General features: G+C 37.1%; 2 protein-coding genes across 6 annotated transcripts in view; one reads left to right on the top strand and one right to left on the bottom strand.

The window, feature by feature from the left end:
• Positions 1-2,337: 2,337 nt before the first annotated feature.
• Positions 2,338-13,327, bottom strand: LOC127869209 (uncharacterized). The gene is made up of 4 exons (XM_052411569.1): positions 12,790-13,327; positions 8,246-8,389; positions 7,690-7,742; positions 2,338-6,386 (listed from the first exon to the last, which is right to left on the bottom strand). Exons 1-4 carry the CDS (start codon positions 12,847-12,849, stop codon positions 3,131-3,133), a joined length of 3,513 nt encoding a protein of 1,170 aa, XP_052267529.1. The 5' UTR covers positions 12,850-13,327; the 3' UTR covers positions 2,338-3,130.
• Positions 13,328-19,336: 6,009 nt separating this feature from the next.
• LOC127869210 (CAD protein-like) overlaps positions 19,337-24,840 on the top strand; it is a 134,381-nt gene continuing 128,877 nt past the window's right edge. For all 5 annotated transcript variants that reach the window (XM_052411572.1, XM_052411573.1, XM_052411570.1 and 2 more), the window contains exon 1: positions 19,337-19,479. In XM_052411572.1, the coding sequence (XP_052267532.1) occupies positions 19,392-19,479 (88 nt within the window). In that variant the 5' untranslated portion in view covers positions 19,337-19,391. The remainder of the gene's footprint in view (positions 19,480-24,840) is intronic.

A 24,840-nucleotide genomic window follows, 5' to 3' on the forward strand; every position in this document is an offset into this window, starting at 1 on the left:
CAATGCTAATATTAGGCAAAATTAAGCAGAAGTGGAGAGCATGATGCTAAGAAGTTTAACGCGCAAGATTCAAATCCCAAAGTACAAGGTCAACGTTACAGTTCAAGGTCAAATATCAAGTAAAATAGAGACGTTGACAGAATTGAGGCAGTTTTTGACGGCAAGTCGCACACACGTCACATGACTTGGTCTCAATACAAGGTCAAAACAAATTTGTGAGAGTAACACAATTAAAAAAAACTGGCAAGCACTCTGAGGCGGAACGGTCGAACGCTAAGGTCACATTAAAACTATTTTGCAATCGTATATATATATATATATATAACATACCATTTCGATCTCAACATGACAATGATACTTCGATTCAAAACGTTTGATCGAAGTGGAACAATTTAAATTCATTCCTGATTACTTTAAAACTTAAAAAGCAATGAGTTAGTTGTAACTCATAATTAAATTTCCGATACTTGTGAGACTTAACTTATGATGTATGTAGTATTCAGGCGCAATGGTTTGAGCGAACCATTATACACGATACAGTGAACGGATACAGTGAACTCTCTTTGACCTTGGATTATGACCATGACCTTGACATGTCGCCCGATCATGGTCACTGACAACCGACAATTTTATTTAAATAACGGGCATTACTATATAACAGAGCGAAAGGAAACATAATAGCCAATTCTTTTTTTACATTTAAGCAATTAGAGTAAAAGTGGGTTGCAGTAGTACAGCTTGATCCATGTTTCACTTTTTGGTCGTTGTCGATAGTAAAGTCATTGTTGAACTAATGATCAATGCTTTATGGACTCAAACGAGTGAATAAGAACAAACCGCACACAAAACTATTGTATTGTAATTACCCGTGCAATTTGCTGAAAAGTATGAAAATTAGGCCAATTCTATTTATATGTTTATTGCACCAGCTTATTTCTAAAGCTGTTTACCGAAATGCTTTGTGACAATTCAAACACCGAACATCTTAACAAAAGGGCATCTACCACACAAACTCACAGACTACTAAATATTATTGGTGTGTAATGCTTTACTCTCTTAAAAAATCAACAGGATTGATATATGTATGACATACGCTTTGAATATTTATGTGTCGATGTGGTAGGAAAAACATGAATGTGTACTAAAAGTCACTGTTTAGTTTAACCCTTTGCCCCATAAGAAGCAAAGTGAAAATGGCTTTTGCAACCACCAAAAGACAGAACAGCCTGCGAGTAACTCGCAGTCTGATCAGGTTTATGCTGTTTGCTGCTCATTAGCATCTTAAGGCTGAAATTGCAGCCTTTAGAACTGGTTTCTTATAATGAAGATTTTAAATTTAATTAGATTTACTAAGGAACAAAAAATGCATAAAAGGGCGTTTATAAGGGTTTACGATTGGAGACAACATGAAGTTTTGACAGATGGCGGGAAATCTGATCAACTAGAGAAATCCGGTAAAAAGATGGCGGTAAAACAATGAGCTTCGATTTGCGTCGAGTTCTTTCTTATATACATCTGTACCACATGACGTTTCTTCTTTATGGTTCAATCACCTCAGCTTGGAATGCTTTTAAAGAAAAGGGTCTCTTAGACTCTATTTGCAAAAGTTTGATATTATTTTTTGTTAAAAGTTTTCTTTCGCATTGAATTTGTTGGAGGAAATCTGTGAGTACCGGTATAATGTGACCGCAAGATTGTTAAGCTTTACGACAAAGTAATTACTAGTAAACGGGCCTTTTTATGTTTTGTAAAATTGACAAACAAACAAAAATTGTTTCAGATTCGAAAATTTTCGTTGTAGTTAAGATATATGTGAGGAGCAGTAATACGAACATTCACCATGTTCTAAAATATCAATTATGTGCATATTTTTACGATTTAAAAACCTGAAAATTATAGAGCTTTGCAACGCGAAACGACTGAATAAGAGTTCTTTTGTTGTCGTTATATTTTGTGATGCTACGAGGATTGCTTATGTAAAATTTTAAAATACAACAATCATAGTATGAACACGGATGGCCGAGTGGTCTAAGCCATAAACTTTTACTCTAGGGATCAGTGGCTCGAGCCCAGTTGAAGGGTTTCTTTTTTTTCTTTCTTTAATTTTATTCTTGTTTTTTACTAGAGCTTTTTAGATCCAATGTTTACATTTATCAATGTAAAGCATTTAATGACAAACTTCAATACATGCCAAAATCTGTGAAAGGGCCCCTTTAAGATTGTTAAGCTTTACGACAAAGTAATTAAAGTAACGAAATGTGGAAACGATCGAACATGATGATGAATGCTTGTAGTAAACCAGCAACGCCAATGATCAAGACATATAAAACTCTGCTTTATTCATTCAAATTAATGTACAATATACGGCATATAATATAACAAAGATTGAGAAAATGCTTGAAAGGTCCCTGCTTATAATGCAGTTTTTACATGGCTAAACTACGGTTACACTGTTCGCACCTGATCAAAATTACAAATTTCGTTGCCTTTTAAAAACACATCAGTGATACAAATACAAGGCAAATAAGCTTTAATTCGCTTGATTAAATGCAATTTTCATTTAAGTAGAGGCAATATTTAAACAAAATGATTGATACACCTGAAACTGCTACACCAATGCAAAAAATAATGATTGAACTCATATAAGAGTTGCCTCCCTTTATTCGTCCGTTAATAAATTTTAAACCATTTTCTCACTTTAATGCGCACTGTAATTATGTCCTCGACGTTTTGCTGAGGTAGACTTCCACAAAAAGTTTCTGTCCTTCAATTATTGTCCTCCCTTGATTTGCAAACTAGAGACATTTAAAAATCCATCTTTTGCGTTCGCTCTGATACAGCCATTGTTGATCGTCCGATAATGAGTGACGTTTTTTAGAAATTAGTTTTTCGTATAAATTGTTAAAAGTTTTTTTACATGTTTGTTCCATTTGTTTTAAATTGAAAAATGAACTTAAACGTTATAGTTTTCTTCGTTCAGTTAATTTAAATAGCCTTGATAATGATAGCATCATGTTGACCAAGACGCGCAAGATACATGATACTTAAAAGTAGATTTCAATTATCCTAATACAAAAAGTGTCGAAATTCAAAAAGTTCTCTGATTCAATCCCAAAACATTAATCGGATTCTATTCACTCTCAGATTTCGAGACGCTTGGCGATTTCACTGCGCGCTTGTATTTGTACGGCACATCCGGGTGTTTACGCATGTGCCAGTTCATAGCGCTACGCTGGCGACACCTATACTCGCAATGGTCGCATTTCATTGGCTTTTCGTCTCGGTGGATCAAAAGATGGATTTTTAAATGTCTCTGGGCTGCAAACTCCTTCGTACATCCGGGCCACGGGCATTGGAACGCCTTGATGTTGTAGTGCTTGACGCGTATGTGCTCCTGAAGATGAAAATTCTTCAAGAACTTCTTCGTGCACCCGTCGTAGATACAGTGGAAGTATTCTTTCTTATCGGGGTGCTTTGCGTCGAAGTGGTGCTCCATCTCCTTCCGGCTCCTGAATTTCATGTCGCACGTTTTCTCAAGGCACGGAACTCTTCTTTCTCTGTGCGTTCGCCTGTGGAACTGTAGAGCGTGGTAGTACTGATAACTCTTACCACAAAAGTCGCATTCAAACGCTTGCGATGATACGAGACTATTTTTATGCCAGGTTTTGTGTTCGTAGAATTCCGGCAACGATTTGAACATCGCGTCGCATTCGTCGCATGCGATGATGGCATCCCCGTGTTGACTAAGTTCCTCTACAGTGACAAGCGGGGCATTGCAAGATTCACATGTTGGGAACTCTGTATTGGCAATCTGAGCTTTGCTGTAACTTTTGCTGCATGCGTGACATTGGTAAAGCGTTATTTTCATGTGGTCTAGACTGTGGGACTCCATTTCATCTACAGATATGACTTTATTACAGATTTTGCAATTAAACATCTCCTGAATATAATCCTTTAGAACCTCCTCGTTCTTAACTGTCGACTCGTGCAACATATTTTTGTAAGCAGGCGTGTCCGTCGGCTCGTTGATTATCCTGCTTCCATAAAACTTTGCTTTCCGCTTTTGAGAACCCTTGAGCATAAACGATTTTGAGTCATTACCTGTTTTGACATGTTCAGGTGTCGTTGGTACGTCCGATGATTTCAAAGAGGTTGCTGTAGGTAAAATAGGTCGTGTCCCGGCTCTTTCTGTAGTGTCTGCTTTATCATTAACAAGGCCATACTGTTGCAGGGTACCATACACATCGTCATCAGTATCGACTTCCTGTTTTATTTGAATATTCGTAAAATCCACAATGCTGTCTTCGTTGTTCTCCCCAAAATGATCACAATCATTTTGGGGAACCGGCACGTTTTTTGAAATAGTAAAATTATCGTCTGCTTCAACTTTTACCTCACGAGCCGCAAGCCGTTCCTTCTGCGCCTGTGCCTGCGCAACCAAACGCGGTCTTATTCTGAACGACGTGCACAGGAAGTTGTTATCCCCAGATTTGGATTTCAACATCTGAATGGCCGTTGGACGCTTGCGTTTCTTGACGTCAACTAGGGACTTTGAGGACAAGATCATTTCCTGGTAAATGGCACCGGAATTGGTGTTCGAGATACTTGTAGTGCTCATTGTGCTGATTGTGTTTGAATTAGGCATGGTCATAACGTGCGTTGCTCCAGACGACATTATACAGGAAATTCTGCCGTTTGAACAAACGTCAGTTGGTTCGTGTTTTATAACTGCTCCTGCGGTGATGGTATCTGGTGTCTTTGGTTTCATCGGCTCCGAAAATGGCCCGATCGCATTTGGGAAGAACAGCGGCGGCATCGGCGGCATTGCCATCTGGGCGGTTGTCGATATATTGAACTGGCTGCCCGAATGCTCATTTTTACTTCTGTCGGGGACTTTGACATTAGCTTGATCCTCGGACACAGGTATCGCCATCGGAAACGCTCCCAGATGATGCCCCGGGAACGGTAACGCGTTAGCCGGAAATTGACCAAGGAACTGCACTGGGCCGCCCATCAGCTGCGACAGAGGTATCTGTCCGATAAACTGTGCCTGAGACATATTAGGAAATCCTGTCAGTGCCGTAAATTGCGCCGGCTCATCACCCGATTTACCGGAAGTATCGGAAAGAGATACCGGCGTTGACGCGCCGTGATCGTAAGCGTTTGTGATCCGTCCGCCGGAATTATAGAACAGAATTCCACCATTTGCTTGCACCTGCTGTTTAAGCTGAGCATGCATTTCCTCATCGCCGGTTCCTTGCATCTCTTTGCGTTTGCCTTGTTGGTGAAGAAGCTTTGCGAGCATAGGCAGCTTGGGAGGCCGGCCACGTTTCCTCATAGGCTTCCCGTGGACATTGCTACCCGTATGCGGGTATACCATCATTACGGACTCCGATGAAGTCGGCGTCGCGCATGGAGGCGGATGTGGTGACGGAGCGCTCTGTCCGTAGGAAACCACGCTTCCGCTTCCGGGCGATGACTTCGGGCTTAGCATTTCATCATCTTCGTGGTTAGCGAATTGCTGCTGCTCCAGCATGAATTGGGGGATCAATGTGTCTTCTAGTTTTTCTCTGGTCTTTGATTTCTTCGTTCTCGTGCGACGACTCCAAGGCAGCTTCATGACACTGGTGTACACGCCAGCGCTAGTGTGCTCAGAGATCACCTTCATTTCCGTGCTCCGCTTTACGCTACGTGATTTCCCAGTCTTGTTGGGTGGTGCGCGTGGTATGTACGGGATGGAATCTTTGTGAACCGGTTTGTGATGTATCGGAAGATCCATGGACGATTCTTTCTTCAAACGCGGCGAAAAAGACTCGCCCTTCATGCCGTTTCGATCGCCCAAGTTCGAGAAACCGTAAGCCGTCTCCAGCGCTACGGAAGTTGCGAGGTACTGAGCACGCGACAACGTGTCAGGGGAAGGAATTCGCTCAGGCGACATTAGTTCCGGTACTGGTGACGTCATCTCAGCATGAGGGTCAAGGTCGTCATGTGCGTTCACTATCACCCCGGGCGGATAGATCCCTGGGTACACGTACACGTAATTAAACTCGTTTCCACCGCTGTTCATGTCCATATGCTCGGGGGACGGACTCCCCGGCTCGTCCTTGTGGTGATGAGTCTTGGTACACGTCAGATCAAGCGGCTGTTCAAACGGCGCCATCCCTAGGCCCTTAGTGTCGAACAACTGAGAATTGATCTTCCGTGTTCCCACCGACAGATCCAAGCCCTGGTACTGGTCGTCCTCGGTATCCACGCGCGTGGTTGCCAAGGAAACGTCCTTAGCGATGGAGGTTGTCGAGGTTGCCATGGATTCGTTGCCATGGTAATCGATTTCATGACCTTCGGATGTAGCCACAATTAGGGACTTTTCCGCTCCTGACGCTAAGCTGAAATGCATTATGATAACCGATCATCACAAATACACAGCTTAAATCTATGTTCTGTACAGTTCAACTCGCAATCAATTCATTCAAAAATCTAATCATGAACTTTTAATGTCATCTTTTAGACATGTATATTGTTTAATATTTGTTTAAATAATGTATAATATTTGTATAAAAGGCCTCAGGTACAGTCGTCCTGCTTGACACACATCAGTCGGTAACATTAATTAACTTCACTCTGTGCGATTAGTGTCGTCCCAGATATGCATGTGAAGTCTGAATAGGCTAGTCAGGGACGACGCTTTCCGCATTAAATGAATTTTCCCTATAAACGATATTCCTTTTAACGAAAAAAACAAACAAGAACTGACTTGTTCTGTGCAGCCAAAATTATCATAAGAACTAATGTTCTGACCAAGTTTCATGACGAGTGAACTATTCATGTAACTTTAAGAGCGCAAACAAGGTTTTACTTAAGTCATATAAAGATAAATTCCCCGCCCCCTGGCAGCATGTTTTTCAAAAGTCCGGAACTTTTTTCAAACTCATCGAAGATATCATTAAAACAATGTTCTGAACAAGTTTCATGAAGATTTTAAAATAAATGTGACTTTAAAAGTGTTAACAACTTTTTTTACTATAGCCATATAAGGAAAAATGCCACGCACCCTGGCAGCCATGTTTTTCAAGCAACTCGAACCATTTTCGAACTCGCCCATGTTATCATTGGGAATTTTTTTTGACCAAGCAATGACGTTTTATGCGAATTGGACGATAAAAGTGGCCTCTAGAGTGTTTATAAAAACGCCCCGCCCCCTGACGATCATGTTTTTAAGTAACTGGAACCATTTTTGTTAACTCTTCCAAGATATCAGTGAGGAAAATCTTCTATCCATGTTTTATGATGATCGGAAAATAAATGTGGCCTCTAGAGTGTTTACATGGTTTTACAATAGCTATATTAGGAAAAATGTCTCGCACCCCTGGCGGCCTTGTTTTTCAATCAACCGGAACCATGTTTGAACTCGTCCAACATATCATTGACACAAATCTTCTGACCAAATTTCATAAATATCGGACAAAACATGATGTGGCCTCTTGAGTGTTAACAAGGCAAATGATAACGCCGCCCAAAGCACAACTGACGACGAACAACCATTGTGCTCACTCAGGTGAGCTTAACAGCGGAGAGTGTCGTCCCAGATTAGCCTGTGCGAACAACACAGGCTAATCGGGGACGGCGCTTGACGCACATGCATTAAGCCCCGTTTACCCAGAGCGCGACTCAAATGAGAATGTTCAATACCTCTGATAGTCCTTGAGTAATCTGCGCATCAGGTCTGTGGCATCCAGCTTCGTCTGAAAATGTACATACATTTATGTGGTTATAACAAAATCGTAGGCTATGTGTAGGAATTAACATCCATATATTACTTTAGTCTATAAGTGATATTTTGGTCAAATATGGTTCAAAAACGCGATAGACAAAAAGGTCATTAAGACAACCGGTCATAAGCCGCTCACCTCGGGGAATCAATTTATTTGAGCAGGCAGTGTTCATATGGTTTCACTGTAAGGAATGTTCAGGAAAACTGACCCGCCCTCATCAACGATGTTTTTAACGGACCGGAAAAAGGTTCCAACTTTGCTGATATATCATTACAATATATGTTCTGAGCAAGTGCCATAATAGTTTGGCAACAAAAGATTTTTACAAAGGTTCATGTAACTTGATCGATGGATGTAATCCCTAGTTTTTACAATGTAAATATTCACGCTTGTCGACGGGCAAAAGGTGATCACAAACTGTACGCTCATGGAAGCTACTACTGATGAATAATCAGCTATCGTTCGATGTTTACCTGGGTTCTGACAGCTTCGAAGTCCTTGAAGAGATCAGAGGGCAGCACGATCTGCTGACCTTGACCACCTTCCGTGTCCATAACAACGGGGCCGTTCCTCGTGATGACGTCATGTTCCCCTTGGTCTGAGTCATCGTCGTCTTCCTGTAACATACGGGCCTCGATTAGATGAGTCTCTTTTGTTATGGAACAGGGCTTAATACATGTGCGAAAAGGATCATCCCTGTTTAATTTTGGACGATACATTCTGGGTTCGTAGACTGTTTTGTTTCAAGAAAGTCTCTTGTATACGATTATCTAGTCTAGACGTTAAGGTTGTACCTTATAAGCATGTGCGAACTTCAGAGGCTAATCTTTTGTCCGTTTTTTTCAGAGCGAGAATGTTCCCGAGCATGATCCTAACATATACAAAATAGCTAAATGAACGTACCAAAATTAGCCCGTATTCTGTGCAGAGTTAAATAGTTTATAAATTACAGTTGTATTATATAAGAATCGTCATTAAAGTGTCATTAAAATTCGGAGGGTAATGCATGACGAAGGCGTCCATGCTTACTGACCCTGAGCGCTGTATTGTACGGTTTGATACGACAAAGAATCACGACAGGGGAGAATCACGACAGGGGAGGCCACTGTGTAAGCATCCGGGAAGGTCACCACGAGTACCGCAACCTTGCTTTACATGTGGATGGGACCCTATGAGCTACCTTTCAGTGGACTCATAAAGGACTCCTAACTTTACTTTATTTTTGCTAAGCTTAAGCTCATCTCAAATAGGCTTGCTTGCGTTTGGCTTCCTTACCTTGTCCCCAAAAGTGCATGAACATAGCCATTACAATTTAATTTATAGAGCAATATAAGTTAATAAGTCGTGTTGTACTAATTAGTTCGTAATGCCGAGGTGATATATAATAACGCGCTGCTAAGTCAATTGAACGAGTTTCAGTTACTAAGGTGATATGTCGTGTTTCAATGTTGATATGAGTTTTTTTCTCACTATAAAGGTAGATATGTTATCATAATAATGGCGAAGTGAATCAGGATGTTTGAATTCAAAAGGGTGTGTTAAGGTCACTTTTTAAAAACTTAGTTATGACGTAACTATTAGTTATTTTGAATCGTTAACACTTGTTTATTTTGTAACCGCGGAGAGTTTTTTTAATTAATTTTAATTACTCGCTTGTTGAATGCGATACAAGTAACCATGTAAGTAGACGACGATTGACTTAGGAAAGTTACGTATTGCATGATACCTTTACTGTAACTTTGTTCATGATCGCATTTAAGTGCTTTAAAGAAACATTTGGCACGGCGCCTTTAATAGCACACTTGTAGAAAATACCGACTTAATCATCTTCTTTGAAGCCGCAAACATAACCCACTCCAAAGTTCGGAAACATCATCCCGATCTTAATCATATTCTCTCACCGAAACAGAATTCAACTTAAACTCGGCCAAGAGTACACGCAAATAAAACCCAGCTTCGGGAAACGCATGTGGGTGAGCGAACAAAAACTTGACAAATTGTGTTCCTTAAATAAAGTTATCTTTCTTTCTCGTCTCTTGTAGATGCTGTTCCTAGCGCTTTCCGCATTCAGAGCGTTTTCGCGATACCTGACTCATAAGCCGTTTTCGACTTAACGTTATCTGAAGGGTGTATAGAGTGTACAGCGCTTTACTTAAAACACGGTCGCTAGGCAACGAAAATAATTCCCAGATGGCTTTCTTGTTTGGGTAGTTACACACGGATCGTATCTTTGTTCCATGCGCATGAAGTCAAATACAGGCCATTAACGCATTTCGGGGAGAAACTTTATAGGCATAGATTTTGAGAGTTTAATTTGATCGTTTTTCTCGGAATTCTTATATTGTACATTTAATTTACGATGTTCAGAATGAAGAGTTCGTTATGACTGAGCAGTTTAAATGCTGTCATTGATGCATAATGGAGTCGTTTGTATGTAACATGCAGATAACCCATCTATGCTTAGCGTCTAGAAATGAAGGCATTGGCAAACAGCGTAGACCCAGATGAGACGCCACATGATGCGGCGTCTCATCAGGGTCTGCGCTGTTTGCTTTAAGGAATTCTGTCAGAAATATGCTAAATATAGAAATAAATATACTAGACATCCCTAATTTTGGAAATTAATTGATCCAATTTAGAATGATGGGGAAAATCCACTAGACATAAATGGGTTAAACAAGAGGGCCATGATGACACTAAAGTGCTCACCTTCAGGGTTCAATGTTCACAAATGACATTGACCCCAGTTGACCCGGATTCATAGATGCCCTTGATATTGTCAAGATAAACATTCTGACCAGGTTTCAACACTATAACTTCACAATCTTATTTGGCTCCTTGAAGTGTATTAAAAAGGGTTTTCTACGACTTAGTCTGATTACCAAGTTCTGGGTTCAAATGGCCTAGATTCGCACAAGGCCTACATATTGCCAATACAACATTCTGACCTCGTTTCATCAAGAAAAAGTTATACATTATTCGATATAATGATTAATCTCAACATTGGTACCATGGTTACTGTAAGTGTCATCGAGATTGGATACAAAGTGCAGTCCATAACGTGATAAAGAGCTAAAGAGCTAAAACTTGATGACGCACGACGACGGACCTAATGGTGTCCTCGGGCGTCGCCTCTTAACGGGCCTCTGTGCCTATGCGCGTTAAATGCTAGGTAGACAAAAGCTCTCCAAGATAAAAGCTCATCCGTCAGATTTGGTTCACTTCAGCAAAAATAATCAAGTACAATATACAGCCCATATATGTATTTGATTCACACAGAACTGATGTATTTATACTAGTATAATACCATAGTGAGCTATTTCCGACCTATTCGAGATATTTTGTGTGTATGCATTTTTGTTAAATCTGCGACATGCCTCTTTAAGCCAGTTAAGTCGCTGGCGCCAATTCGATGCCTCTAAGGTCTGACGCATTAGACTTGTAAATTGTACAGGAGTGATGCTATTAAGTCATTATTTACTCTTAGCGTTCTTTTGATTCGACTTACAGACAGGCGGCTTACCTACCTTACCTGAAGGTACAAAGTTAAGATACATAGAACCTATTTTAGGTATACTTACTTCAAATCAAATATATAAGATAATGTCTAATAATCATATTAATCTGACCAAACGCCCCAAACTTTTCAAATATTGCCAGGTATATATTTTTATACTTGATACTTTTTATTATAGAACGCGATATCCTACCGCGAATGTACACAGCAACACCATGTACCCTAATAGATGTTTATTTAAAGCCCACTATTTTTAACATCGCACAATAAATCTAAAGTTACAATACACCTTTGTACAAATTATACTTGGTACGTCAGTTATTCAGTTCATTTCCTTTTTATCTTCTACTTGCTGTTTATTTAATTTCAGAAAACTTGCTCTCATGAATGTTTAATTTAGTCGTTATGTGTTGTAACATTTGTTATATAACAACGTCCAGATGCCTTTTTTCGACCTAGGGGGACATGAGCGGTCCAGGGTGGGTTTTAACAGCGTCCTGCACGCCCCTAGCGCTGTGGCAACCTATCTTGTAAATCACCATGCCATGCGGACCTAATTAAGACATGATCATTGGGCCCTCTGCTCGAGATAAGATGTCATTATCACCTGACAAGCGCTCGGCAAAACAGATGGTGAATGTGTGTCGGCAGTTGTCTTTGTTGTTGTTTTAAAACTTAAGTAAATACTTAACATTTGATTAGTTACTTTTTTTATATAAACATTTTTATAATAAAAATTATTTTTATTACCATATTTTTATATAAGTTTAATTAGTCGTCTGTCTCCTATGAAATAAGATATTCTAAAAATATTATTTTGTTTTGATGAATTTTCTGTGACCGGTGATTATACCCGAAGTAAACCTCGGTTAGAGTACCGTGGTAAGTCTTACTAATGTGTAGGCATATTTTACATAATCAAACATTAAACCTCAAATATTGCTTGTTTCATGTTCCATTTACAGTAAATAGAATATGTTTTTTTTTTATTAAAAAGGATCAACCTTTTATTTCTAAGAATAAAACTGAAACAAACACAAAGGCAAAGTAATAAATATGAAATTGAAGAGGATAGCGTACACACACAAAGTCAATATTCAATAAAAAAAAAACACTTAAAAATAAACATCTTATTAGTGGAGAAATATAAGGTTAATACAATCAACAGGTCGGACTACCCCTACCCGACATGTTGATGGTAGGTCGGAGCTCTTCGTTGTGTTGAGGGTAGGTCAATTTAACATGAACAGACTTTCATCTATACCCGTCGACTTTAAAACAAGCTGATATTGAAATGTGAACAGCTTGACTTTTTTTATCTTAATGGTTTGCTTAAGGAATTTAACTATAACGACTATTCGCTCGTAAGCTTTTGAAAATTTTAATATTGTTTGATATAACAACATTAAACAATTAAATAAATATAAGTTTATAAATAAATGCATAAATAAAAAAAATGTTTATATATATAATTCCAATTTAAAGTGAATAAGTATCTACCTCTGTCTCCCAGCGTTTAGATTTGCACACAGGGTGTGCACTCTTTCTTCTGTGAGCCATTGTCCCCCTTTAACCTCGCTCATTGAGATACCGTTGCAGATATTCCACATTCAAACTAAACGTATTCCTGACGTAACGTAACGTCGCTATTAATAAAGTCACATAATCACCTACAGAATCGATTCAATAGTACCCTTAATCATTTACCCTTAATCACAACTTAATCAATCCGTAAAAGAAAGCGCTTAATTATAGTTCCTATTTCTACGTTCCTGTTATGATTTTCAACCGATGGTAATTACTTTCCCAAAAAGTTAACACGACCTCTATGACATTACAACACAACCATAACTCAAACTCATTTATGTTTGCCGTCGCCCGCTTTACTGTGTTCTAAATCGGCGAATGTAAACCCCGTATTTTGGCATTATTTGCTTTCCAGCCCAGCCAGTGTGGCCTATAAGCACATGCCATATACGGAGGCTTTAATTTACACGCAGATCGAGTTTCGCGCAGCGGGATATTTCCCCTGCAGCAAATGCTTGCTTCCCGAGTCTAAATATTGGAAAAATACCGGCAGCAGCTGCCGACGATAGCTAGCGCTACTGTACACGGTTTAAAAGGTTGATAAGCCCCAATCGGCTTTCGCGATATTTATGTGCGCGTTTCGCGAAGCTATCAACTGAACAAATGTGTTGTGTGTGAATCGGCTTCAGGGTTTTCTACGCGATGCGACTTTTAAGACCGGCCGTGAAATAACGAGCGATGATATTCCGCTGTACAGAGTCGTTTGGCGTAACAAGGATCAGAGAGTTATTAATTTAATTTGCAATTAATAAAGATGACTTGACGTTAATTACAAAAGTTGCTTGTTTCCACACTAGCGACCCTATTTTTGTATGCCGACCGTAAACATTTGTCGGGAGGGAGGGGGTATTCAAAGTTAAGTTAAAGAATTTCTAAATTTGATCATATTCGTTACTATATCTTAAACGTTTTATGAAAAAAATGTGTATACAATTTTGAATATTTTCGTCATTTAATAATCTTATGCAATAAGTCCATGGAAATAAAGTGCATGTCATAATAACAATTCCCGAACAATAAATTATACGGACGAACTACCTACCGCATTTTTCGGAACATGTGAGCTGAAACAAAACAAGATTGCATATGACTGTACCCATCAAGTAAACGGTACGAACATGTGAGCTGAAACAAAACAAGATTGCATATGACTGTACCCATCAAGTAAACGGTACGAACATGTGAGCTGAAACAAAACAAGATTGCATCTTACTGTACCCATCAAGTAAACGGTACGCACTCAATCATATTATGCTTCTGATTCACTAGTGTTATTTCTGTTACATTCACATACTTAAATATTTAAAGAAACTGCAGCTTAAAGTTTTGAAAAAAAACGAGACTTAAACCAACTTAGAATAAATGTTATTTACCAAGACATCAGATTAAAATACACTTTTCAAACGTCATAGAGAAACGTCAATCTTTCATGAAATTATTTCCAAAATATTGTCAAATATAGAATTTCACGCTCCTACCTCTTAATACATGTATATCGTTCATAACAGATTGTACTTTAGATGAAATCGTATGCGAGGAACATGTGCGAGTAAAATACTACGTAACATAGTAATTAAATGAGCCTTGTTATGAGAAAACTGGGCTTAATGCATGTGCGTAAAGTGTCATCCCAGTTTAGCATGTGCAGTCCGCATAGGCTAATCAGGGACGACACTTTCCGCCTAAACGTGACTTTCGGTAAGGAGGGACTTTCTTGAAACTAAAAATACCATAAAAGCGGAAAGAGTCGTCCCTGTTTAGCACAGGCTCATCTGGGACGGCACTTAGCGCACATGCATTAATCCCAGTTTTCTCAGAACGCGGCTCAAATGTAGTTTAACATGTGTGTAGGTCCTTTTTATAAATATAAACAATGACCTTAAATATTAATTATATAATATAACACATATAATGTAATTCAAGCATTTTTATACAGTAAGTGGGAAACCAAATATATAATCATTCGTATGATCTCACATGCAATAACGACATTGCAATCATTTTATGAAACATCCCAACTTATGTATAATCTGAATAATGGTATACATTTAGTTCTTACCTCGCGGATTTTAAAGTCGAGTGTATGAGTGCCGCGTTAAGGTAGGATGTGGAACAAAGACGCAAAAGTCTGGTTCTACATATAAGATTGTTTTAAATTAACTCAAAGAGCGAAAGAAGAGAGTTAGTAAATAATTAAATAGATCACACTTCAAATTGATTATTGTACATCGCCCGTAAAAACACACGTTATATTAAACAATATCAACATTTCAAATTCGTTATCCAATGACACTAAGGTATAATATTTTCATACGATGACTATATACGAGTTCTTAAGCTATTCCTATACATTGTGTTACCTTCATAAATAATATCAGGGAGAAATTCCCGGAGAATTGGATATAATAACCTTGCATCGTGATAACTAATGCTCTCCCAAATTAGGAGAGCGTAGCTGGCACGTGGCCTATTTTCCTCGTGCAGCGTCTCACATCGCCCAGACAGGTAAATCCTGGCAATGCCACACATTTTCGGGATGAACGTCGGGTAAATATATTGCCGACATTTCTTAAAGGAGTGTTTTCCACTTTTTACGTTTCCAAAACAAAACAAGTTTATAAAATATGACATAATTATGCATCGAGTTGCTATCTCTTGTTTGTGATATAAGTATATGATTGATCAATAAAATGATGGAAACCCACTTTTTATATTTTGCATAATACATACTTAGGTTTGAACTCTTAATACAATAATATCAAAGTAACATATCACTATGACACTGTCTGAAATGAAGTATATGTGCACTTTTTTCAGCACATTTGTCTCGCTAAATTTAAAATATTTTTATTTCATTGTTTTGAATTATAATTTAGTATTTAATCGATTAAACAGTACAATAACCAGGTTTGTGTATATATACGTACCTGCAATAACGATACCTTTTAAAATACAATAACATTTAAAGGTAAGATAGAAACTTGACAACCGTTTTCAGACTCCCGTTTCAAGGCATACAACTCAGTTATTTAACTGACAATCACATCAGTCTTTCTCGAGTTGTCTCCCTTTAAACATTCAACCATACAAGATTTGACTGGTGCGGAGCATAGCTCGGAATAAAATCCGCCGTCTTCAACGGGTAATTAAAGGGGCCTTTTAACAAATTTTGGCATGTATTAAAGCATGTCATTAAATGCATTATAATGATAAATTAAACATTTGACATATCAATCTCCATTAAAAAAATACAAGAATACAATTTAAAAAAAAAAAAAAAAGTAACCCTCAACAGGGCTCGAACCACTGACATTGGAGTTCTGGAGTAAAAAGTCTCCAGCCTAGACCACCCGACCATCCATGCTCATGCTTAGAGCTGATGTATTTTTTACCTATATAAGCAATCCTCGTAGTTTCCCGAAATATAACAACAACAACATAACTTTCCTAATTATTCAATCGTTTCGCGTCGCACGACGCTTGATATTTTTCAGGTTTTCAAATCGTCAAAAGATGCATATAATGGCTATTTACGAGCATGGTAAATGGTCAGTATTACTATTTCCTCAAAAATATAACTAACACGAAAAGTTGCGAATCTGAAACAACTTTTTTTAAATTGTGTCAATTTACCAAAACGTTAAACGGCCGTTAGTTTTTCTGTGTCGCTTGTATTTCAAATTAATAATGCTTTTGTAAACAACCTGAATTCTGCTGGAGAGGAACTGAGTTAGATCAAAGACCTTTTACTAATTGATAGATGTTTTGTACGATCTTACGTAATCTCCACACCGTACCCTTTTCGAAAACAAGTATACCAGCAGACAATGCGGTCCGTGTATATACCGTCTTTTCCTTTTTCGTTTTGTATTCGACACAACGAAACATGAGAATTAAGGTCCGTGTATATACCGTCTTTTCCTTTTTCGTTTTGTATTCGACACAACGAAACATGAGAATTAAGGCATATTCGTTTATATTCCGATTTTCTAATAACCGAAACAAAAACAAAGTACGAAAACAAAATTAACTTCTTTTTATCGTTTTCTGTTGTACTTATTATAAAACAAAATGCGAAATGTATTTCCCTCTTCAAATTTCGTTTCAATCTTCATACAACGAAAATCAATGATTAAAACTTGGTCTCGTTTACCGTTCTTGGTTTGATATTACGGTTTACAAAAAACGAAAAACGAGTGGCGCTGTTCAAAAATCTATAAATAAAAAAGATCTTTGCTCTGTGCTGCTGTCTTGGGGAGGTAACTCATTCGTGGCTATTGCGCGTTCTTTTTTCCTTTACATAAGAATACATCACTTATTTCGATCAGGATGGCTTCTTATGTGCATTTTTGGGGGAAGGAAAGACACGCCGTAAGGGAAGAAGACGTGGATATTTTCAGTTGTTTTTCGACCAGGATGGCTTCTTACGTGCATTTTGGGGGGAGAGAAAGACACGCCGTATTAGGGAAGAAGACGTGGATATTTTCAGTTGTTTTTCCAAATTATGTATTTGTCCAAATTGAAATGATCATAATCTGACATCTAAATGTTTCCAAACGTACCGGTATTTCATGTCGATCCAACCGAATTGATAGGGCGATAGTTAGTCTCTTATGACACTTCTTTTTCTTTGCCCTTATGACACTGCTTTTTCTTTGCCTCTATACTATGCAAATTCAGTACTAATTTTACAAAAAAACAAACTCGTTTTAGTCCTATAATTAGGGAGAGGTCCTTACATTTTAAGAGCTGTAATACCCCTTCCCCTGATTCCCGTATTCCAATTATTATTAACCCGAATGATGTTTAAAGAAGAACAATAATCGGCGGCGGCTGCTAAAATGTCCCCTTTTTACATCACCGTACATAATAGAATGTTAAAGTTGTATTAGTACTGCCAATATTGAAATAAAGAACAAGACACAAGAACAATAAATAAAAAGTTGTTTGAAGCTTACGAAATAGTTAAGTGCAAGGTGTCTAAAATATAATTTCTAATTCGTTCGATTAAGTACAAATACATGTACATGTTACATTTCACAACTGAACTGTGATATGTCTAGTGCTATTTGCTCTGATAGAGTTATAACCAAACACCTTATATGAAACCGTTTTGCGCTTGAAATAATTTTATATAATATTATTAATAATATTAATAAATGTGCATATTTAATAACTTATTAAAAACATATTTAATGTTCCGGAAAGAGCGCTCAAGATAAGTAAATGCTTACAAAATATTTACCTTCATATACCTTCATATAATATATACATTGATCCGTAAAATAACTTCTCCTCCCATAAGCGAAAAAAAACGTATTACATACGAGTCGCCGCACTTCAGTGCGACGCCAATAACGCCGCTAAAAATGACTTTAAATGTTACGGTTCATAAAGAAGGTGAAAAGCATGCGTAACGCCTATAGAAACTACTTGCACGCGTTGAAACGTTCCGTTTTTGACAATGGTTGTCTCCTAAAATGGAACTCGAATACAATTATAAAAAAGCTTGTGTATGATTTGCAGAGAGAAGCGCGCATTCAAGCAAGCGTTGGCTTGCGTGATCTGTTAAAGTGCACGTATTTAATGCGCATTGATAGCAAATGTATTTGTGTCGCTTTTAAAGTACGTTTAATACACTTTCTTTATGTATATTTTATGCATTGAGCAATCAAGAGATCTTGTATCTATGCTGAATGTAAACTTTAAATAAAGTTCGATTGTTTATTCGGTGCTGAAGAACTTTTTATAACAAATAAAAATAAAATAAACCATTAATTCACGTAAGTTCGCAAATTGTTCAAATTTTGCGGAAAACACGTTTCTATATAGACATGTTTAGTAAATGTTACAATATACTGATCCCAATTCAATACAATTTGCTTTTTATTAAGATAATTGTACAAAGGCAATAGGGTATTTATGCAATACAGACCATGTCTTATGGCCGGGTACGTTTCAGTATATTTTCCGTACCCGGGGTATACTTAAGTAGTACACGACAATGACCAATCGAGCTATAATTAATTTGGTGAATTTGTTTGCAAATACCACGGTATTTTCAATATCAACAGTAAGACTCACATGTTATGTATTATTCTTATCATTTGATAAAATAACAGTTTATAATAATGAAATAATAGTTGTGTTATTATAATGGAGCTGTAAAGTTGCGTAGTCAATATACATACAAGTTGAGGCATCAACTCACTCACTTCAAAATGCCCCCTGCAGATCCAGAATTTGATTTACAAGTATATTTTTACGAAACACTGATTTATTGGTGATTATAAATTTTCTCCTTGTAAACAAGAGTAAGACAAAATTAGAATGAGTGTCTTTAACATAAAACATGTCTTTCAGTAAATCAAGATCACGTTTAGGAGGTCTGCCATTGAATATTTCAATAGCATAAATTCTATTCCTAGATTTTAACCTCATTTAATTGCTATAATGTAACCTAAAACCGGTGTTTACGCAACGCACTTGTCTCTCACACGTGTATAAATGTCAACATGAGGAAAGCGAAGTTGTGTCTAGAAAATGGCACCGAATACGAAGGCATTTCATTCGGTGCCGAACTGGACGTGCCTGGAGAAGTTGGTAATACGCTGTTGGGTTGTCATTTTTTATAAATGTTTAAAAATTGATTATAAATGCAATCCATTTTGTGGCAATATTTCGCACAATTTAGGTCACAATACACTAATTTGAATCCTTTTGTATTTAATGTTTAACATTCAAATAAAGTAAAAAAATAAAATGAAAATTTTGCTCTAAGGGATCCCCATAACCATATATTCTTGTTAAAGAGCTGAATTTGGAGCTGAATGTATTAAAGAAATAAAAAGGTATGTCATTCAACATGCATGACAGAATTATAACGAATCATATAGCACTTTTTTCAAAGTTTTTGTCTGGCTTATTTTCAGTTTCAGTCACTGGCCTTTTTTTATAGAAAGAAATGTCCAATGATAATTATATCTCAATTTTATTTTAATTATTAAGAAAAAAATATAAGTAATTTCTAAAAATGTTATTTTGTGCTTCAAATGTGAATAATAATGAAAAGCTAAATTACAATTAGTAGACTTTCCCAGAAATAATTCGAAATTGAATTATTACCCAAAAATAGCTAGGAAAAGAAATTGTTTGTTGCTATAGTCTCCAATCTTGAAATATAACAGTCAGTGTTCTCCATAAAAATTTGAGTAGCCAGTTATATTATCCAGTGCTACAGCCAGCTTTTCAAAATAGAGGGGAGCTTCCCCAAAAAGGGCACATTTCACGCGTAATTTTGGAAAATAGGGCATTTGGTTATAAATATACTTAAGTATATACTTTGGTTATACTATATACTTATTAATTGTTAACATTAGTGCATTGGATGACTTCACCAATTGTATGCTGTTCCTCATTTTGTGTAATGAAATTACAATAAATATATTACTATCTACATTGGCGCTAAGGAAAACAACTGAGTAGCCAATTTCCTAACCGACTTGGGCTAGCATCCGACTTCACGCATTAAAGATATGTAGATATCATATTTCTATCCGGTGTGTGTGGGGGGGGGAATTTTGATGTTTATTTTATCACCTATCATCATTGAACTGCATGTTAATCTTTCAGGTTCCAGTTTCAGAATCAGTGGCCTTTTAGAAGAAAATGAAATGAAGAAAACATGAAATAAATTCAGGGGTTTCACTGGGTCAAAAAAACGTTGTGACTGTCACTACTTAAATTCGTTGCTTTAAATAACTTTGAGCCAATTTTTATCCACAATAATAATATTCATTAAAACAAAAATCTATATTGACAAATTTAAATTCTAAACAATGATCAATGTCACCATGAAGTAGCATCCAGTCTGGAGATTAAAATGAAACATTGTTATTGTTAATAATAGGATATATTTATTTCACAACACGTTATTTCAACTAATGTCAACAACGTTGACAGTTTTTGTTAGGTCGCGAAAATATATGACAATATCAACATAACATTTTACTTTCAGATTGATAAATCCTCCTTCCAAACAAGTTCTTTATTTGTTGAAATAACAACTGTCTGCCCCAATACATGTTAAAATTCATCATGATTGAGGACAGACAGTGTTTTAAAGTTCAGAAATAAAATCCAAACACAAATATGTTTTCCATGCCCTAATTTCGGACTAAAAATTAACTGCATATTAGCATTAAAAAAGATTATTAATTTTCAAATGTTAATAGGTATTTTGAATTAAAAATCACTATTTTTGCAAACAAAAAAAAGATAGCCAAAGAATTCAGAAGTTTAAAAAAATCAATAGTGCTGAGTTTGATTTCATTCGAGTGTGATTGTGCCTAACCAAGCGTGACCTCAGAGATAATCTTTCACAGCATGTTACTATCGTCTGCAACAAAAGGCTAATAAGTGATCTGATAACAAACCATGGCCTTGGGGCTTGTTTGTTCACAATGTGCTGACAGGCAGTCATGTAAGGGTGTTATCTGTGTATTCATGTCGATGTTTCTGGCGATTTATACGGCCTGAAAGCAGGAATTTAGAGATTAAAAGGGCATTTGATAGAAAAATAGAGGGGCGCTTTTTAAGTGGGCAAATTTTAGAGGGGCGCAGCACTGTTATCAAAGTATCGAGTGACTTAGACTTAGGCTTTTTTATGCTCCTCGAAAATATTTTTGGTGGAGCATATAGTTGCCAGTTTGTAGTTCCTTACTTATTTCCTTCCTTCCGTCACAATTTTGCTACCATTTCTCATAGCGCCTTCAATACTTCAGGCATTGAAGAATCCACTCCACCGCTCGCATATGCGAGTGAAGTTGATGGTCGGGCGAGTAAAGTTTGTTAAATACTCGACCGATCGGGCGAGTGCTGTTTTTCAAATTGAGAAATATAAATTCAGTTCTAGAACTCCTGCCTCATCGATACAAATTGCGAACAATTTTGTGTATGAACAAAAAATAGGTTTAGTACACAAAGAAACTGCACTTTTGTTTTGACTATGAAAAAAGACGACACGGGCACAGTAAAAATAATTCTCGAAATCTGCTGCGCTCTTTTCGTGTCAGTGCTCTTAGCTAATCAATTAAAAGGGAAAAAAACGTTAAATATATTGGTCATTCCGTGAAGAATAAAATTTCATTTTAATGTAAATATCAATAAAAAATAATACAAAACTGGTAAATTATAATATTTCTTAGATTTAATTAAAAATAAACAGAAAAAATAATTTTTAATAAACAAAATAATTTGTGATTAGAAGCCTTAGCCAAATTTACCATATTGTAACCATTTTTCAATCAAGCGTGTCTTTCAGTAAAAGTTCGTCTGAAATATTAAAAAACTCAGCATGGAAAAGGGCTCTGTTTTAAAAAATGTGCAAGGTGGTGGAGACAGGGAACAGAAAGAAAGGTCATCAAAACTAGAAGAGGTATTGAGAAAAGGAAACAGGTGCAGAAAACGTAAGGAAAGCAAATAAAATCCATCAGATAATGTAGTTAATTTGTTTGCAGTTTAGTGTCCATATGTTACGTAGGTTAAAAAGGTTCTGGTTGATCATAACTATAAATATAGATATATATTTTAAATGCAGGGCGAGTAGATTAAAGTGTAGGGCGAGTGGATTGTAAGGGTTACTCGCCCAGCAGGGTGAGTGGCTCTGGAAAAATTCTTCAATGCCTGTACTTTACCAATGTCTTTCATATTGGCATGTAGTCACCTTGCATGGACCTCTACCTTTTGATGAGGTTTGAGGTCACTAGGGTCAAGGTCAAGGTCACCGAGGCTAATAATAGACATGCTTCTGTCACACTTTTGCAACCGTTTTTCATAGCGCCTTCAATACTTAACCAATCGCTTTCATATTTGGCATGTAGGTACCTTGCATGGACCATTTGATGAGGTTTGAGGTCACTGGGGTCAAGGTCAAGGTCACTGAGGCTAATAATAGACTTCCTTCTGTCACACTTTTGCTACCGTTTCTCATAGCGCCTTCAATACTTAACCAATTGCTTTCATATTTGGCATGCAGGTACCTTGCATGAACCTCTACCTTTTGATGAGGTTTGAGGTCACTGGGGTCAAGGTCACCGAGGCTAATATTAGACTTCCTTCTGTCACACTTTTGCAACCGTTTCTCATAGCGCCTTCAATACTTTACCAATCGCTTTCATATTTGCCATGTAGGTACCTTGCATGGACCTCTACCTTTTGATGAGGTTTGAGGGGACTGGGTCACAGTCACCGAGGCTAATAATAGATAATTTTAGGTGTTTATTAACACATACATTGACAAAGCGCATCATCGGGAACATCCATCAGTTGCACTGATATTCTTGCAGTCTTGGCATTAATTTTTTTAAGCCACTAGCCTGGTTGGGCTACCAGCTTTGAAATTTCACTAGCCCGAATCAATTTTAACTAGCCCGAATTAAAAGTTATAATTCTGTTGCATTTGTAACTAAGTTTGTATTGATGAAACATAGAACAATAAAGATAAAACAAATAACACTTGATTCTGTTTTAATTCACAGTTAATATCTTACAAAAAAATTAACACAAGGTCTCCTGACATCTCCATTCCATCATGGTCATTGTCTTGAGTCTCCGACATCAAGGTCCGACATATCATGTATGCTCCTTAAGGTGACCTGAAAAAAAAACAATTGTATAAAATGATATAAATTTTCTAAACACATATCTGAATAAAGTAAATAAAAAGTCAAACTAGCAATAATACCTGTGCATAAGACGTAGCACAAGGAGGCAACTTTCCTGCCCAAACTTCTGAGTATTCTAAATCTAAAACCACATTTGTAGCAGTAGTTATATTGCCTAAGCCACATATGGTTTGTCGCCGATTTGCAGATTGTACCAGCATCTAAAATGCAGTATAATACACCTTTGAATTTACTGTCAGGATTTGTTCCTTGACAGATAACTTTTATCTGTAAAAAATTATACTTGTTAGTTAGTGCATGATATTTAATTGCATATTTTTTTACATTATGTATGACATGCACATACCAGCAAGTCAGCAATGCAGGCCCAGAATCAAATTTTTCAATACTTGGAGACATCAAAACGAAGCAAAGACTGATTATTTTTCATGACATTTGGAATTTTCGTTTTGTTGTTCATATTTTGTGTTGCTACCTCCATTCTCATTTTGCGGTTGATGTTTGTGCGATGCGCCCTCAAAATAACACCGAAAATACATTAAAATAAATGTATCGCCGCAAGTTCTCCACCAAGTAATAATAATTGTTATAGCCTCTCGCGAGATCGACTTACAACACTGTTTAATAAGCGTCTAATCAATAAGTGCTCAAGGGAAATACCAATGCAGTCTTGAATAAGCGTCTATATGAAGCTATTTCGGACTCGTTACTAAGTTCGGACACGAAAAAAGCACTCGACCCATCGGGCTACCGGCTTAGAATTTTCACTTGACCGATGCAAAAATCACTGGACCCGGTCGACGGTCGATAGTTTACGGCCAAGACTGTTCTTGTCTTGCCCTGTTTTGAATTGATATTTTGGGGAAAAGTAGCAGGTGCCATTTTGTTAGTAACTGGTGAAATTGCCTTCTGCCTTTCATTCCAGAGAACACTGACAGTTATTTCTTGCTGAACATCAATTCTTCCCCAGATCACATCTAAAAAAAATGAGTGTCATTAACTGAAAATCTGTCTTGCAGTAAATCCAATTATTTTCAAAGCATAGTATTGCACATCTAAATTATTTAGTATTATCTGTTACCACAATCAAAATCAAGAACAATATGATAGAAAATCTTAAATTTCTTCTTGAAATTATTTTGAAAATAACTTGTGTCACCCTTATAAAAAAATCTAAGTGAATATGGGTTTGACCTAAAGTTAGTAATTCCCTTGCTCAACACTAGAAGTTCAGGCAGGCTATAACAGTTCCACACCTGAAGAAAAATGTAAGAAATTC

Source organism: Dreissena polymorpha, chromosome 2, assembly GCF_020536995.1.
Source record: "Dreissena polymorpha isolate Duluth1 chromosome 2, UMN_Dpol_1.0, whole genome shotgun sequence".
NCBI lineage: Eukaryota > Metazoa > Mollusca > Bivalvia > Myida > Dreissenidae > Dreissena > Dreissena polymorpha.